The sequence below is a fragment of the Leguminivora glycinivorella genome, chromosome 1 (genome assembly GCF_023078275.1).
Source record: "Leguminivora glycinivorella isolate SPB_JAAS2020 chromosome 1, LegGlyc_1.1, whole genome shotgun sequence".
NCBI lineage: Eukaryota > Metazoa > Arthropoda > Insecta > Lepidoptera > Tortricidae > Leguminivora > Leguminivora glycinivorella.
In genome coordinates this window covers 16149227-16168630 of record NC_062971.1, presented here as the reverse complement: position 1 = coordinate 16168630, position 19404 = coordinate 16149227, and the positions used below count along the sequence as shown (strand labels likewise).

General features: G+C 38.3%; 1 protein-coding gene and 1 non-coding gene across 2 annotated transcripts in view; one reads left to right on the top strand and one right to left on the bottom strand.

The window, feature by feature from the left end:
- Window positions 1-2243: 2243 nt before the first annotated feature.
- LOC125231909 (verprolin) overlaps window positions 2244-19404 on the bottom strand; it is a 55853-nt gene continuing 38692 nt past the window's right edge. Inside the window, exons 2-4 of the mRNA XM_048137543.1 lie at window positions 13722-13916; window positions 4227-4601; window positions 2244-2434 (exon numbers count right to left, since the gene is read on the bottom strand). Coding sequence (XP_047993500.1) covers window positions 2285-2434; window positions 4227-4601; window positions 13722-13916 — 720 coding nt within the window. The 3' untranslated portion in view covers window positions 2244-2284. The remainder of the gene's footprint in view (window positions 2435-4226; window positions 4602-13721; window positions 13917-19404) is intronic.
- Trnat-ggu lies at window positions 4015-4086 on the top strand. The gene has a single exon. It is a non-coding gene; the product is annotated as a tRNA-Thr (tRNA).

Genomic DNA, 19404 nt, shown 5'->3' with positions numbered 1-19404 from the left:
GCACTGACACTGAATGTGTTCTCTGTTCTCTGTGGTATTGATAACGTGCTAGTTCTTATTAGGCAAAGACCTATATAACTCCGTATAGACAGATAAAATCTAAGAAAAAAACGTACCTCAGTACCATACAGAAAAAGGTACGGTGGCCTAGATGGCATTACACCTTTGGGGTACGCTCAGCTAGATGGCGCTAATATTAATCACATCAAATATTTTATATTTTATGTTGTGTAGGTAAATTACATATTTAATGATATTGAGATTCATATTATCTTTTTCTTCTGTGACAATTTGATATGTTTTCTCTGAAGAAGAACGACGTATTATTAAGCAATAATATAATTTATTGAAATTAATTTCCATAGAGTACCTAGTCTGTTCATATTCTTTGATGAATACTTTTGCATGTTAAATTGTATCTTGTTATTTAATGCATGTTAATTATAAGATGTAATGTTTTGAAAAGAAGTTGCCCGCCGAGTTTCTTGCCGGTCCCATAGTGGATACCCCCCACCCAACTGAGGGGGGACTGAAATCTTCTCGAGGCTGAGGCGTAGGGTTAGAGCCGGCGTAGCTTTATTTGACGTTCATATGCGCATTGTAATATGCCTACTTGAAAAATAAATATTTCATTTTCATTTCATTTTCATTTTCATAATATTTGACATTTTAAAACATATCAAGCTAAGAATATGGACCAAATTGTCAAAACTGAGGTTCAAAAGTTTTAAGCCTGTGTCAAGAGATGGCAGTCTATGCACTGATTACACATTTTACTTCGACAGTAACTCTCTATAATATTCGATCCTCTTTGTTATTAGGTAATACATGATAATATTGATAATCGTCTTGCATCGAACGAGTTAATACACTTAATACTATTCTTTATACATTGGTAGGGATGAAATACTAATGATAATTCCTGAATTGGGCTATTAGCTGGGTTCGCGTAAAGGCACGTCGCGAGGCAATTTCCTCGCGCGGCGACCATTCTCTGTACCTGTAGACATGTGCCTCGCCCGAGGCATATAGCTCGGCAAAACACACACACTTCTTCGGCCGAGACATGTCTAAAAATTCTAAAATATTTAGCACCCACGACGACGGCAAAGAGAGATTGTGCGTTTGTTTGTTTTTATGAAGAACTAGCCTTTGCTCGCGGCTTCGCTCGCATTAGAAAGAGACAAAAAAGTAGCCTATGTCACTCTCCATCCCTTCAACTATCTCCACCTAAAAAATCACGTCAATTCGTCGCTCCGTTTTGCCGTGAAAGACGGACAAACAAACAGACACATACACTTTCCCATTTATAATATTAGTATGGATAGTATGGATTGATTAAGGCATTGTATGCATAAGTTTTTCTATAGTTCAGTCTGTGTGATAGTGCTGCTATCTGACGGCAAAGTATTGAATTAATCTTCCATCTTCATACGAGCTCAATAAACGCAGCAGGAGAGGTTATTCCTCCATACAGACGCGTACGTATACTTTGTTTTTCTAAATAATCATTAATACCGCCCTCCACACTCGCGCGCGTATCTCGGCGCGAATGTGGAGGGTGCTAATGGTTTAAATGGTTAATGCATTTTTCGCAACTTATGCTTTACTGGTACTTTTAAATTAGTAGGTTTATGGTGACGATATATGGGTATAGGTACAATAAACACATTTTATATTTTGACATTATTTATTTCTAAAATTATTTAACTAAGTATTAGGCACACCATTCACATAAAGTATTTCTATATTTATAAAGGATAAAAGGACCATGAATTCCAAAACTACTTATCTATGTAAATGAGCAAATAAATATTCGAATAAGTAATTCAACTAAGACTAAACTATCTATAATATTTCGGTACATGGTCGTATTATTGATTAATTTTGGTAACTTTTTAGTCAATTAATATGTGTATGTAAATAACTAAAGCATATGTAGTACATATTATCTACAATTGCGTACTAATCACCTCTCAAAATGTTGTAAGTACTTAAATGACACAATTGCATATGAGGACATTGTTTATACTTATCATATTTTAAGTAAGAAAATGAAAAGTCTAAGTCAGTCAGTGCTACACCATAGAAAAATAGCAACGGTCATTTCTATGCTAATATTCTAAATTAATATTCAACCCTTCACTTAATTTAATAAAAAATATTTGTTGAAATTCGAACTTTAATAGTTGTTAACAAAGTTGAATACCATTTGCACCATATATGGCTTCGTATGGGTTATAAAAGGGTTAAAAAGCCTCAAAAATTTGAATGGATGTTCTTGTTATGCGCGGCGGCGCCGGCGCACCTCGTTGTCGGCGGGCGCCGGGGCGGCGGTGGTGGTCGTGGGCGGGTCCAGACCCTTGATCTCGAAGGGGCCGCGGAAAAGCGGTCGGAACAGCCTCAGGAACGTCTGGTAGCGCACCGCCGAATTCTACAACACATACAACATCATTTTTCAACTGTCTCTGCTGATTTTTATTTTCAGACGACTTCTTTTTATACCGGGTGAAATAAAAAGGACCTTTGCATAGTAACTTTTGAGGTCATAATGAACAACTTCTACACTGAGAGAAATTTGCATTGTGAATTTAACAAGTTCGACTTGTTGCGGTTTATCCGTTTGAATCAGCCAAACGTATGTTTAAAACAATATGTGTCAGGTTGTTTTTATAAAATCGACTTGTTGATTCAAATATATTGCCGATTCAAATGACAAGTAGCTTGTTGTTTGAACCAAAGAGCACGTAGGCGCTATTTTAACCAAAAAACTTGTTGAACGAACATGAAAACTGGTTGTATTTTCTCTCAGTGTATTATGGGACCAATGCTGACATCGAAAAAAAAATTGGCTGTTTCAAACATTTCGGCTGTCATGATGCCGCTCATTTCTAAGGAACAACCAATTTTTTTCGCGATATTTGCATTGATCAATAAAAGTCAATGAAAGTTGTTCGTTATGAGTGTTATGACCTCAAAAGTCACTATGCAAATGTTTGAACGGCCCTTTTTATTTCACCCTGTACATCCTACATATCGTCACTACTTTAAAAAAAAACTTGTATCTTCGTCTGTCAATGAAAAGAAAATTGTAGTAAGTATGTATGGAATGCATATAGACTTACTGCGTTTTAACTTTGAGGAACAGCGTGAGATACGAGATTTTTTTAAAGTAGTGACGATATGCAGAACGTATCAGGGTTACCTTTTCGCCAGAGATGAGATATGTGTTTGAATTTATTTTTTAACAAGCAGAAACGTCTGCTAACGATTCTAAACATTTTTATATTAAAGGAAAAAATAAGTGTTTGAAATCCACCGATCAGCTTAGTTGAACTCGTTTCCACCAGTGAACATGATTGAAGGATATCAAAGACATTCTCGGACTTATCAGTCTTATCACATCTATGGTAAAAGCTATGAAGGACACGAATGTAAACTTATGCGCCATATAGTTTTCATTGCTCGCAGCGGGTATGGAATAAGTGGAATACATTATTTATGAAGTATAAAACTTATTAAGAAACTGTTCATTGTTATAAAATATTTACGATAAAGAGTCAAGGAGGAAGCTAAAAACATTAACCTTTCATATGACTACATTATATTATATTGTTATTGAATATGTTGAACCTTGGTTATATGTATACCTTGTAGGCAAGCAACAACAAACAGTTTAAATATTTAAATAAGTGTCTAGTGAAGACGATGCTGACCTTCGGGTAATTAACACAGTTATGTGTGCCCGATTACATATTACAAAATACAAAAAGGCTATTGTGGTGACCTGATGATGACTTATTCATGGTGGCTTTTAGTCATGGAGTCTTATTGTTATTCAGAGTTACGTATTATTGTTTAGACAAAATGGGAATTTCAAACATTGGCAACGCTAGCTATTATTGAGTTTCTTGCCGATTCAACAGGCTGATTCGAACATACACTGATATCATGTCTCATGCACGCCAACACATAATTAAATTAATGTGCCTGCGGAAGAATATTGACTAAAGTGCACCGATGGCCGAGTGGTTCAGGCATTCGCCCGGTAAGCGGAGTACGCTGGTTCGATTCCAGCTCGGAGCACTGGAGATCTTGGTCACTTTTTCTTTGTATATGACATTTAAGTATTTAATGTTTAAAGTTACTAACTTCTGATATCAGTGTACTTTCGGATTGGCCTGTAATTCTCGTAGGTCGTAAAGGTTTCATGCTAATATGGTTACCTGGATGACGTCTCCAACAATCTTAGTAGTCTTGATCAGGAGCGACACGGATGGTCCAAATAGGTTCCCGGGAAAGTCCAGGCTCACTTTGTTCCGGTCGAAGACGGGGATGTCGTCTTCCGAAGTCTTCGTCGAGGTCGGTGGCGTCTGTCGAAGTGGGCGCACGGGCGCTGCGGGGAGGGAGGTAGCTCCGGCCGGGGGTTGAGGCGGTGACAAAGGGTAAACTAGGAGATCCGCTTGAGTATCCCTCGAAAGGCGTAGATGAGAAGTATCCTGCTGTGGTGCCGGGGAAGCCTCCGCCGGTTGACGCGCTGATGTAGGGGGTGGCGGTAGACCCTGGGTGGCCCTCGCCAGGCGCCTCGACGTAGTGCCACTCTGTACATGAATGGACATGTTCGCATCGATCCGCACTCGCTCACGCTCTGACCTTTTTCTGAAACTCCTGCACGCAATCGCTCCCTACTATTCTGTGATAATGTTTGTATATTGATGATGTTTTCTGATGTGTATATTTTTATGAACTTTACATACTGACATATGTCTCGTACACATACTTACATATATAAATAATTAAAACAGAAGAAGCGATAAGGTATAGTAGTACACTGCATACATAAATATTTTATAAAAAATATAAGAGTTCAGAAAAATCGAATAGTTAGAAATAAATAAAACAGGAACTTACATGGGAAAATATGAAGAAGGATAGGTAGAAAAAATAGAGCCGTTTATAATTGTTGTAATACATTATATTTTATTGTTACAATACAATATTTATAATATATCGGATATCGAACACACACTTCAGTGTTATGTCGAAATATTTTTCAATGTAGGCCGATGTCGGACGGTTAGCAGTTTTTCTGTGAATTAGAGCGCAAAGAAGGAAGAAGCTGGCTAAGGTGTATGGGATCGTTTTGTGTGTGCTATTTCATTTGAGTGAAAAGTGTGAGTTGTGTCAGCATTTGAGTGCGAGCTACTATCACTACGAATAAACTATTCCCTGGGCAGGCGGTCCAATCATTATTTATTCCCCTTGTTTCAATACGAGCGAGAGCTGATCGATTTTGGATTGTCATTGTCAGCTTTTCAGTGTCAGTTATATAACTTACGATCAAACAATTATTTTAATAGGTACATAGGTAATCATTGAGCAAATATGTATATGGAAAAGCATTAACTACATATATACATATTTAGAATATGTTTTAAGTACAGCCTAATAAATCTATTAATCATTTCGCCTGCCCCAGGTAAAGGTATTATCTAGAAAGCACCAAAAATAAAGCCACACAAAAATACGCTTTGAGGCATTTTGACAATCTAAACAAAGTTTCGTTTCCTTTTACCTGTCTTACGATAACGCATCGCAGCGTTTTTACGTGCAGTCGAATTACGAAGTAATATGTGGGCTGTGAAACATGCAGTGCTAAAAGTGAACGTGCCGGATCACCTTGCGCGAAGGCCGAGTGGTGCGGTGAGCGGCGAGGGCTGACTAGAGAGACTAGCGGACTAGACTAGCCGGGGGTAGCTAGAAGGGGTGACCAAACTACCTGAAACTATCCGACTAGCGAAAGACTAGCAATGAATAAAAAGATATAGACTAGAGTATTAGACTGCACTGAGGTCAAACGACAAATTCGGTTAACCCGAAACAAAAAAAAGTTCAAGCTGCTTCGATAGTCCTGAATATTCTGATTAGAAAAAAAATCGGGTCATTTTGTTACTCATCATTCATTATGTTCATATTTTGGGTGGTCTCCAAAATAAGGGTTAGATCCGAGAAAAGACGAGGCTGCCCGTAATGTTTATCAAAAAACGGGACTCATACCCAGTGCCTGTGAAACATTGTTGTACGTATTAATTATATCATATTTCTTATTGAAGGCGAAGTTTTCAATAAAGTAGGAACCTATTTAATTATTACTTGGCATTTGACACAAAATCTACATAAACATTAGTTGCTACGAGTAAATATAATGTACAGGAGGGCAATTCAAACTAGGGGTTAATTTCAAATACTTAATCAAAAATATGCCTTAATAACATCCATGTTTTAAATTGGACGTATTTATGCAAAATTGGAACCAACCCACATGAAATCTTCATTAAAATGTTTACTTCTTTGTTTAATCAATAAAGATCGATTTTCAAAATTATTCATCCGTGAATTGGTTCCATTTTGCATAAATACGTCCAATTATTAAATAGAGTGCGATGTATGTCCAGCGGACACATGTGACACTCAACAACATTATTCAAGTAATAAACATATTTTTACAATATTTCCTAGATCTACGTCACATGAATGATGTGGAAAAAATCCACTGTTTATTTTCTTATATTTGTCAAACGTTAAATTGTATTTTATGGGAAGTTTCATAGTTTACTGCAATTTAAACGTAGTTTGTGCAGTGATATTAGTCTCCGCTGTAACTACATACGTTAAGTATGTACCTATGTTGTAAGCATTTGAGCGGATCGTCTACGAGTATATACTTTATACTACAAGCTCAAATTAAGAACTACACACTACGAACCCTGCTTTTAAACCGTAATTACTAAAAAAACTGTAGTTCCCTGTTCCCTTTTAAATACTTTTATATACAATATAATACAATTAATAGTTATTTGTTATACAAGGGGGCAAAGTTGTATTTTAACGCCGAGTGTGGAATTGAAAAACGAGCAAGTGAAAGGATTCTATAGTTGAACCACGAGCGAAGCGAATGGTTCGAGAATAGAATCCTAAACTTGCGAGTTTTTTAACACACGAGAAGTAAAATACATTTGCACCCGAGTGTAACACAAAACTTTTCCCCTCACTCTAGCGAGGAAACTACAAGTAAAAAAAATGCGTTTGTCACTGCTTCCAGTAGTTCCACAGGTGGTAAATCATCTTTGTTACTAGATTCACCTACTTTTATCAATTTTGAAGCAGTTACTTTGACTTTATTCAAGGTCAAATTACTTTTCCCACTAGTGGATAAAATGCGTTTTTACCCGCTGGTATTAAAGGACAAAACACGTGTTTCCGAGCTAGTGAGGGGAAAAAGTTAAAAAATAATTTCAAGCTACTAAATAATTAACGTCGCTAATATTTGCAGCTACAATACTGATGTTTACGTCACTAAACACTACTTACACCCTGTCTTGGGAATGTTTTATGGCAATTTTTATATTAAGAAAAGAAGAACCAACATGATTCTCCTTATGCAATTCAGTTACGAGTACCTAGGCATAAATCACTCCCAATCTACTACAGTGCAGCATTAGGGGCCATGGGATAAGGAGAGGTATAGTGCAGATAAACAAACAGTTGGAAGGAATATGTTTAATATCACCACCATTCACCTAAACCTATTTACAATATAAATACAGTGCCGTGGCGAGAGGGCGCCACAAGCGTGAGGAGGGGAGGGAGAGCCACGGACTGTACAGGCGGCTAAAAGGACGGGAAAGGATAAGGATAGGAATAGGGGAGAGTGTGATGGATTAAGAGGAGTCATCCTCTTCCTCCGAGGAATCAATAGTTTCAACAGTGGCGCCTGCGCCGGCACCGCCCGACAGCGAGCCTGACAGCGACGACACGAGCGACAGCACGGAGCCCAGCCCACCTCCGCCTGCGCCGCCGGTGCTCTGGCCCAGCCCGCCCACGCCGCCGGACCCGCTACTGCTGCCTCCGGAGAGACCGCCCAACAATCCGGACACGGCCTGGATCTTCGGCCCGATTAACTGCAAGAACGGGCCCGCGATCTGGCTAACGAGACCACCCAGAGACGCTAGGCCGTCGTTGCGTGGAGTTTCAATGCCGAGCGCGCGATTTTTTCAATGTTCGTACGGTCCAAAGTTTCCACTAGTCTCGTTTTTGCGTCGATGGCCGAGTTGATTTTCTGCAACATAGAGCCGGGAGTCAGTGTTGATATACGGATGGTCACGAAGCCACATAAAGCCACATTGAAGACAACATCGGCAGGCTAGCGGGCGTACTTACCCCGAACGCGAGCCCGAGCACGGCGTTTTTGATGCCGAAAGAGGCCTGCGCGAGGCCTTCCAGCTTTCGTTTGGGTCTCCCCGCCACCTCGCCCTGCGCCTCCTGCACACACACAGACACACACGACCGTCAACAGGTGCGTGTACACAAACATAAACACTACACTGACACCATAAAGCACTTCACCATCACCAGTTATGCCGTTCGCACCGAGAGAAAATTAGTTCCCATCGAATTGCAAGCGTTTGTTCACCGAAATAGTTCACAGCATTCAAATCATCGATTTTAATAATAGTTTAGCGGCGGAACTAGGTACAATATACCGTCTATAAAATGTTGAAATGAGTTTATTGCCTACTGTGAGAAACAAAGGGGCGACTAAATTAAAAAAAAAATGCATGATTTTCATAACATTTGTTAATATTCAGGGACTAATACTCCCTAGACATATATACGATAGTACCTACTCTTTATTATACTGTGCCCTAGATGTGAAATTTATAAATGATATCATTACTTTGCCCTAATTTAGTGTTGGGGGCATCTTTCTAAGCTGTATTTCTTATTTATCCATCGAAAGGAAATCTTTTATTCATGCAACACCGTATTTCACAAGCATCACATATTATATATGGAAATGCATATTTGTAACAAAAGCAGAACAAATACATCATACTAATTTATTACTTATTACACATAGGATATCTAAGCGTAAGTCACTGTGTTATAGAACCAATCAAAAAAATAAAAACAAAAATAGTAGCTCCTGTATCTTTTTTTTCTTCTTTTGATTCTAGAAATACCACTGTTCATGCCTAGTTAAACTTAAATGTGTTGTGATGTGCTGTGCACATGTGTGTGTAGTTGGCATGGACTATGTGACTATTTATATTATCATAAATCGCAGGCACGGCCACGCAAACTTCATAACTTTATACTTTATATGACACCATAGTTAGCTGTCATGTTTCATCATCAATACATTCATGTACTTGTACTTTATGCGTTTATGTTATTGTAAATGTGCATTTTAGGGTTCCGTAGCAAAAAGGTACAAAAGGAACCCTTATGGTGCGACTCTGTCCGTCTGTCTGTCCGGCTGTCACATTACTATTTAAATATCTCGAGAACTACTTATGCTGTCGATTTCAAATTTGGCATAGTTATGAACATTGTTAACCTCTACAAATAGAGAGAATAATTTTTATTAATTTAACAATTTTGAAGGAAAATGTAAAAAAAAAAAGAATTTTAACGTTGGAAATTGGCTCCAAAATAATTATAGGTTGTAGTTGATTGAATTTTTTTTTTTATCTGTATAATATTGGTAAAACGCACGCTACACTTGAACTGCATTCGAACTTGTAGATCATATTGAGATACGTCAAATAATAGGTCTAGACACGACTATGGATCGGATTGTCAGCGTCAAAAATGAAGTTTCTTCAAACAAAAACGTCATTTTGCTACTGTGTATATGACGAAATTCCAGGTTAATACATTACCGGGCCGGGCCACGGTTTTTCTAGAAGTGAGTGGGAATACGATATCTCTTTCGCTTTCACGTATGGAAGAACGTTGGCAGTGTTGGCACGCCCTGGTCACGTGTTAGGGCCTTCAACATTATCCTAAAGTTCGATTCGGGCCGTTTGTTGTATCCCTAAAGATGGTCATTAGTATGTGTTGGGCGGATACTCGGACGCGGGTCGAGGCCGGCCGGCGCGAGCGCCCGTGGCCGAGCCCAATTGCCCAACAAACTCGTCTAGCGCTCCAACGAGATGCGCCGCCGCCGAGAGATAGTTTGCAATACGAGATTTTAGATGGTTGATGTTGAAATGTGTGACTAGCTCAACATTACGATTAGATTATTTTTACATACAGGCCAGAAAATCAAAACATTTTGGGCAATTCTAAAATAAACTGTCTAAACTGACATTACGAAGGCATATCGTTACTTATGTGCACCATCAAATAAGTATATCATTCTGAAAGTGCGGCTATAATAATGAGTGTAAATGTGAAGCCCGAATCAATAAAGTAAGCCACGGGGTCCGCACGGCACTTGCCGTTCGATATGATTGTGCTGCATTGTGTTGCATCAGTGGCTGGGAACTAGCATTACGTGCAAAAAGCTCCGCGCCCCGCCCCCGCGCCGCGTGGATGAGACGAGTTGCGTAAGAGTGCATCGCGCTGCACTATCAATGGATAAATGCATAATTTTCTTCAACGAACGCGATTAGGACTTAATGAGCTAAGCGTGCGATAAAATGATTTAAAAGCCCTGACTACCTCAATAAATAGCATTAAAGTTTTTCTGGGACATTCTGGGGTCAGAGGTGGCATAAATATTATTAGATTGCTTGTGATTATTTGTAAACATGTACAGTAAATTATGTGTTGAAAGTAGTTCGTGTAAGGACAACTTTTACGCAGCATGAACAAGGTCGCCCGAGTCCGAATTTGCAAATTTATGAAAAGTGGTTTCGTTGTGCAGTAAACGACAAATGTTAATCGTTTTATGCCTTGGTCGTTTGAAATGACTCATTTGGCAAATTTGCTGATAATGACCATATTTTATTTAGGTATGCCACAAGTAAGTATTTACAAGTAAGTAAACGTATTCACAGGATGGCAAATCCCGCAAACGTATAAATAGACATAATCAATGATTATTATGATATTCATTGATGCGCTACTTCCCCTGGAGGTAATTTTGTTATAATTGCCCATTAGAATACTCTGCGTTTTCTTTTTACATCAACCTTGGTGTCCCCGTATAGCTCGGTGACCCATCAATTCTCGACACTGAATGTGTTGTGATATAGTAGACTTTTATGTTTCTCACCGATATGAAAAATTGGGAACTTTTGGTTTCAGCTAATTATTAGTAGGTCAGTAAGAAATCCTACTAAACATGATCTGAATATTTTTATTACCACGGAAAACGCTACAAATCGTCTGCTATAATTAGTTACAGAACTGAATCAACGTCAGCAGTAACTTTAACCGAACATGATGCTTTTCTTACATATCCCTACCGGAATATAATAAATAAAAGATACATATAGATATTATAGTTCATAAATATATACTTCACATCATTTATTCGTTAGTTAAGTGTTACATTGGATAGGATAGTCTTCCATACTTCCTTGAAATTTACATAAAATATACATTAATTGACCAGAAGTTATATTAGCGGTTGCGTGAGAAGCAGGAGAAAAAGAGCGTCGACATCAAGACATACAGTACATACAGTAACAAACAATAAAACAACAACAAATAACAACAATATACAAACAGATTGTACAACAAATAAATAACTGTCCAAAAGAATTATGCAATGATTTAAATTATGTTAAAAATGCGAAACCGGACTCAATGAAACGAAGATTCTAATAATTAAGAAATAGGCATTACGTATGTAGTATGAAACTCGTCTTGTCAGCGGATAAGTGATGCCCTGGTATGATAACAAAACAAATGATTGAACCCGACGTCCTATGTATATGAAAAAGTTAGATTAAAGAGTTACATCATTATCCCAGAATCTTGCAAGATAATAATGAAATCAGTAAATACTACAGAAATCTTCATATAACCGATTATTTTTACTCATCTTGGAAACCAATGATGATTTAGATATTAAATAAAAATTATTAATATTCAGATGTGCGCGACATTGTATGAGTCAAGAGTCTTGTGCCCCAATATATTCAAAACATTTTCGTCTATCTAGTAGGTACACAAATTCTTAATCTAACATTTTGCTCGGATATGAAATCAGGGTGTGTAGCCAAATGGCACAAACGCTCACGAAACGCTCACGAAAAACGAAACGCTAGTAGATATCTATCTCTATCGCTCTTGCGTATTGGCGTGACAGAGCAAGACTACCTTTCGCGGCGTTTCGTTTTCGTTTCGCGTCGGAGAAATGCCATTCGGCTACGGGGCCTGTTATACGCAGACAAGATCTTCGTTTCTCATCATCATCATCTTTGTTTTCGCAAAAACAATGAAATCGCGTTAATCATTGTTCCAATTTCGCATTTAATGAGGAATGCATGAATCAAATTCGGCATACTGCGTGAAGCCCACCTGTCATAGCAGCTTCCTCCATAATGAAATAGGATTATCTGGTTGATTTTCAAAGCTCTAGGTAAAAGCAAAGTTCTAAACATCAACATGATTAATGTGATAATTGTAAAATTATAGAAGCTTCAGCTAAAGCTCCTGTAGAACATGCACTTTTTGCTATGAAAAGTGAAGGGATCCTATGCATTGCAGATGCTACAAAATGCAATGTACCTAAAGGTCATATATGAATGTCGCATGTTGATGTAGGTTCACAGTTAATTACTGTATCGTAGGAATGACGTCTCTTATTTCATTCCTACACTTTGTTATATGTATGTAACCTTAATGAGGTTTGCCATTTCAGGTCATTTGAGTAGGTAAGTAGGTACCTAATTAAGAAATAAGAAATTATAAATATCCCGATCAATATCATCATCTTGGTGATATTCGGGAAATTTCCTATGACTTTTTTGTGATAAGTACCTGGAATCAATATCATTAACAAATAATAATAGTTCGGTCATTCAATAATAGTATTACTACGCGATGGTGGTCGCCGGCACCGAAGCGCGCTCCCGCTGCTATTCTCGTAATGAATACATAACGAGTTGCGAAACAAGCAAGTGACCAAGCGACCCCGACCGCAGTGCACGCGGTAATGCCTGCTTCGGCAAATTATGGATGATTATATCTCATTAACTAATGCTCGTATGAATTAAACTGAGTCATAAATATGTTAATAGTCACGTATCATACGAAGATTTTGGACATTTTTTTTTTATTATTTCAATAATCAATCATCAAACTTCCATACGAAGATTTAGGAAACAATAGACGCATCTCTCCCTAAATAGAAGATGATGCAAGAATAGAAGTTTATTAGTTTAAAGTGCGTATTGCACCGGTGTGGTGTTTAAACTATGCGTTGCGAAGTCGCAAGTGAACACATCGCACACGACATACATACATGACCCACTTGACATCGTTACCTTCATCCTAAAATACCAAATTGGACAAGCTTCTGAATCAGAGATTATACAATTTGACTGCTGCCAATTTTTTTTGATTATGATGAGTTTGAATTTGGAATGTCATTAGCTCCGCTCACCCGGTCTGTGCATATAGCGCGGGAGTATGTTTTTTGTCATTACCTACCCCTTTTCTGAACTTATGAAGTGAGCGGGGACTGAAGAAGTATGAAAGTAGCGTGCAAGGTTCTTAAGTTGGATTATCGATACATGTTAACAAATGTTAAGTGATTTTATCAGAATTAGGACAAGCTCAGGAACGATGCACGTCACTTAGTAGTATGAAATATGATGGAGATGAAGAACCCATAACTTTATGAATGGGTGATATTTACTTGAATTAGTAAGCCTATAGGGCTTATGGCTAGGTTAGTAAGTCACATGCGGGGTTCTCACTTGTTCTGGCTGCAGCGAGTTATCCTCTGCGAGCTGGCGTCGCGCGCGCGGCCGCGGGTGCGCGGGAGTGGCGGCGGCGAGCGCCAGCGAGAGCGCAAGTGTGAGCGCCACGAGGCGCGTGTGGGTGGGAGCGGTACGTGTGCGCGACATGGTGCTGGCCGGGAGACTGCCGCTGCAGCCGCTGCGCCCGACCGCCTGCGCCACGAAGGGGGGATGAGCCGTGTGGGGGTGACACATGCTCCGTAGAGGTGAAGCGGCCTTCGCCTCGTAGAGCAGTCTCTACGTAATTCTAAGGGATGAGGATTTTGTCAAAACAAAACACTTTTTCCTTCCGGGTAATACGTCAACAGAACGTCACTCTATTCTATTAGTTTCCAATGTCAAATATACCTGCCGGCGTAACGGAGTGAATGCCAGACCTTACATCTTATTTTCATGTACACTAATAGGTAAGCTCGGCAATCCTTAGTAGGTAACGAAAAGCTGCAATTTTATATTGAGATATACACACATCAATAACACCACAAGGTGCTAAAAAAGTATGTTGGTAGAAAAAAAATTAGTAAACACTACTAGGGTTCTAGTAAATACTAGAACTTTTGAAGGGATGATCCTTTTCTTGCTTTAATCCTATAGTAAGAGGACCTATAAGTACCTAAGTATAGGTTTTAATATAACTTGAAATATGTACTGTAAGTAACTAGAAAACTTCTATGACTCATTTATAAGTAAGTTATATAACTATGTGAAGGAATTTTCGTGATAAGGGCACAAATAAAATGCCAGGATGAGTATTCAAATCCCGGAGTTCCAGGACGGGTGTGTAATGATTGGTATAACATTTGGTATAGTAACATTTGATATAACAACATTTGGTATATATTTAAAGGGGGATACCCCCATTTGCCAGAATTTCATTTGCCATAATTTTATTTGCCATCCTATTCAACAATCATAATATTGTTTCTCATAACATCTTATGCCATAATCATTGTTTACTATATTAATCTAGTGCCAGAAACTTTGTTTCCCATAAAGTCAGTTTTAGGGTATGCAAAAACCGGTTAACTTAAAAAACCGGTTAATAACCGAGACTTTTCCTTCAAAACCGGTTAACCGGTTATTAACCGGTTTTGAGGATTTTTAGTAAATGGCCTTACTACGCAATAATTACCGTTATCTTTAAAAATTCTGACGTTTATGATATCGTAGCAGGTATTACTTGCACGATGAAGATCATTTTTATCCAGTTTTTGGAAATTTTGTAAAATGCGGAAATTGCTAAAAAAAGCTTGTGTGGTTTGAATGTGATTCGTCAGTTTTGCGTTTTCTAAGCATGTCGCGAAGGTCTACAGCTCCCAGAGCCCCTAGTAATACAAGCACAGACCAACCCCTATAGACATCTATTACAAGACGACTCGCGGTCGCCAGCCTTCCTAGTATTTGCACTGATATAAGCGCGGACGCTCGCCGTGCCCGATCAGTATCGACCAAGTAACAGACCCGAAAGCAGCGCGTGTTTTTCGCACAAAAAAATTGGAAAAGGGTATTTTGATGCCTTAAAGATGTCCACCTGTAGTGTGAAATGGTGTGGAAAGGTAACAAGAAGCTCAAATTTAAAAACAGACGGCATTACATTCCACAAATAAGTCATATTTATAATTTATTCAGAGCCGGCATAGGTCAACTTACATTGGCCACTTACGCGTCAGTAGAGGGACAGTCATACTTCTGTCCCTTTTCATCTGGCGCGACTGCCCGCCGTCCTTGAAACGGCCAATCACAGCGCGCTTAACACATTCCCCGCCCGCTCCTCGCACCCCAAACACTGGTGACTCGTATCGCGAACCAAATATACAAGACTGCCACTCTATAGGAGGTTCTCTGTGAATACAAGCAATTGATGTAAGAAAACCAAGATCTCCATTTTACCTTTCTTTTATTTATTTATTTATTGGAAAACCAACAGCACATGAAACATGTTAACAGAAACAATTGAAAAAATATAGTTTGAAATATACGGTAGACTCCCGTTACAACGACGCTCAAGGGACCGCTGATATTACGTCGTACTAACCGGATGTCGTACAAAACCAATTTCATTTCTTTCAATTAAAAGTAATATCTACATCTTTATTACTAAAACATTTCAATCAATAGGTTTATTTACAGGGTATTATTATCATAGTATTAAATACCTTATTTTATTGTGAAAAAGTCATTTTTAGTATGCGTGCTTGCTCATCATTTGTAAGTAAAGCTAGTTTATACGCAATCGAAAAATACAAATTGTGTTCTGTTTAGCTTATAAGATTAGACCCGAGGCGAACAAATTGTTAAAATTTTAAAAGCAATACTCCAAAAAGTTACATGGCCACAATGTAATCTTGCTACTTGTTGTAGGCAAGACAGGGGGCCGTGCTTGGGTGGAAATAGCTTTGTTTCCTCAATTTACTAGTAAAACTAAAAACGTTGTCGCTCGTCGTTGCAACCGGACTTGATGGATGGATTCTGTGTAAAATGTGTCGTAAAAAGCGGCTGGTCGTTAAAATCGGAGTCGTAATAAACGGATGTACTTTCATACTATCACATACGAAAACCAAATAAATACCTGTGCTTATGTCGTTGTAAGAGGTTGGACGTTAGGTCTATGCGGAGTCGTAATATACTAACCGGACTCTACTGTATTGTATAAAATGTATACTCGGTAGTAGACTTGGGACTAATTTTTAAAATAAAATCATTACAGATAATAATTTTGTCAATGAAAAGTAATCAATAAATCTTTATTATTACAAAACATTAAATAATTACGTATTTTGGAACCTTTTTATGCTTAATTTTCCAAATTTTGAGAAATAAATACAGTTTCGGTTATTAACCGGTTAGAGACTATAAAAACCGGTTTTTAACAGAGGCCAAAAAGTCTCGGTTAACCGGTTTTTCGGTTAACCGGTTAACCGGTTTGCACACCCTAGTCAGTTTCCATAATGTCATTTGTCAGAATCATCGAAATCCGTAATTACCACATTCCATACCATCATTTGTCATACAAATTAGCGTCCAGAAAAGTCAATTTCCATAATGTGCTTTGGCAGAATCAAAAACTACTATAATAGGTACTAGAAGGACTAGAGAATGAAACTGCTATCAGAAAGTAGGTTAGGTTAGGTTAGAACTGTGACCCCCTGGAAAATGAAACTGCTATCAGAAAGTAGGTTAGGTTAGGTTAGAACTGTGAACCTCTGGAAAAGGAAACTGCTTGAAAAGTAGGTTAGGTTAGGTTAGAACTGTGACCCCCGGAAAATGAAAATACTATCAGACAGTAGGTTAGGTTAGGTTAGAACTGCGACCCCCTGGAAAATGAAACTGCTATCAGAAAGTAGGTTAGGTTAGGTTAGAACTGTGACCCCCTGGAGAATGAAACTGCTGGAAAAGTAGGTTAGGTTAGGTTAGAACTGTGACCCCTGGAAAATGAAACTGCTATCAGAAAGTAGGTTAGGTTAGGTATGGGCAACAATTAATATGGCAATAATTGCTTATGGCGTTTGAATATTCTATGAAACCATATTATTGCACTTAATAATATGGCTAACAAATAGTATGGCATTGTATGATTATGGAAGGTAATATTCGGATAAACAACGAGTATGTCATATGATTTTTATGGTAAACAAATCATTCGGGCAAATGAAATTCAGGCAAGTTAGATTCGGGCAAATGAATATTATGTTAAATGACTGTCGGGCAAACAATAGACAACCCATCGAAATCCGTAATTACCACATTCCATACCATCATTTGTCATACAAATTAGCGTCCAGAAAAGTCAATTTCCATAATGTGCTTTGGCAGAATCGAAAACTACTATAATAGGTACTAGAAGGACTAGAGAATGAAACTGCTATCAGAAAGTAGGTTAGGTTAGGTTAGAACTGTGACCCCCTGGAAAATGAAACTGCTATCAGAAAGTAGGTTAGGTTAGGTTAGAACTGTGAACCTCTGGAAAAGGAAACTGCTTGAAAAGTAGGTTAGGTTAGGTTAGAACTGTGACCCCCCGGAAAATGAAAATACTATCAGACAGTAGGTTTTGGTTAGGTTAGAACTGCGACCTCCTGGAAAATGAAACTGCTATCAGAAAGTAGGTTAGGTTAGGTTAGAACTGTGACCCCCTGGAGAATGAAACTGCTGGAAAAGTAGGTTAGGTTAGGTTAGAACTGTGACCCCTGGAAAATGAAACTGCTATCAGAAAGTAGGTTAAGTTAGGTAATAATATGGGCAACAATTAATATGGCAATAATTGCTTATGGCATTTGAATATTCTATGAAACCATATTATTGCACTTAATAATATGGCTAACAAATAGTATGGCATTGTATGATTATGGAAGGTAATATTCGGATAAACAACGAGTATGTCATATGATTTTTATGGTAAACAAATCATTCGGGCAAATGAAATTCAGGCAAGTTAGATTCGGGCAAATGAATTTTATGTTAAATGACTGTCGGGCAAACAATAGACAACCATACGTATAACGTTAAGGTTTAAGGAGTTTCCTCAATTCCTCATGAATCCGATTATATTATAAGAAATCGAAGCTTGACAAACTTTGACTTGAAAACTCAATATGCTTAACAAACATAAATAACTAAATAAATGTCACTGTTCTGAACTTAAATGCATGCTTTTCTTACAAAAATACCAAAGTCACTTATGAGTGTGCCGTTCAGATTTGAGGAGTACGGTTCTGACTATCATCAGCAGTTCCACTGCACCAAATGTCACTGTTCTGGACGTAAGTGCATGATGTTCTTATAAAAATACCAAAGTCACTATAAGCGTGCCGTTCAGATTTGAGGAGTTCGGTTCTGACCATCATCAGCAGTTCCACTGTACCAAATGTCACTGTTCTAGACGTAAGCGCATGCTGTTCTTATAAAAATGGCAAAGTCACTATAAGCGTGCCGTTCAGATTTGAGGTGTTTGGTTCTGGCCATCATCAGCAGTTCCACTGCACCAAATGTCACTGTTCTGGACGAAAGTGCATGCTGTTCTTATAAAAATACCAAAGTCACTATAAGCGTGCCGTTCAGATTTGAGGAATTCGGTTCTGACCATCATCAGTAATTCCACTGCACCAAATGTCACTGTTCTGGACGAAAGTGCATGCTGTTCTTATAAAAATACCAAAGTCACTATAAGCGTGCCGTTCAGGTTTGAAGAGTTCCGTTCTGGCCATCATCAGCAGTTCCACTGCACCAAATGTCACTGTTCCGTACCTAAATGCATGCTATTCCTTTAAAAACATAAAAATCACCATATGTATGCCTTTCAGATTCGAGGAGTTCCCTCGATTTCTCCAGGATCCCATCATCAGAACTGGGTTCTGAGAAAAATGGGACCAATCTGTATGCATATACATTCAATCAAAAAAAAATTTTTCAAAATCGGTCCTGTAACGACGGAGATATCGAGGAACAAACATTAAAAAAAAAAAACATACAGACGACTTGATAACCGTCCTTCTTGAGAGATATGAGGCGACGGTTAATAAAAATGATATCAATCGTTATAACACCCTTTCTCTTTATAGTTTATACGCACCCTTCCAGGACCTCCTATGTCATACTAAGCTAGCAGTTCTTAACATACATACAATCACGCCTGTATCCCATAAAG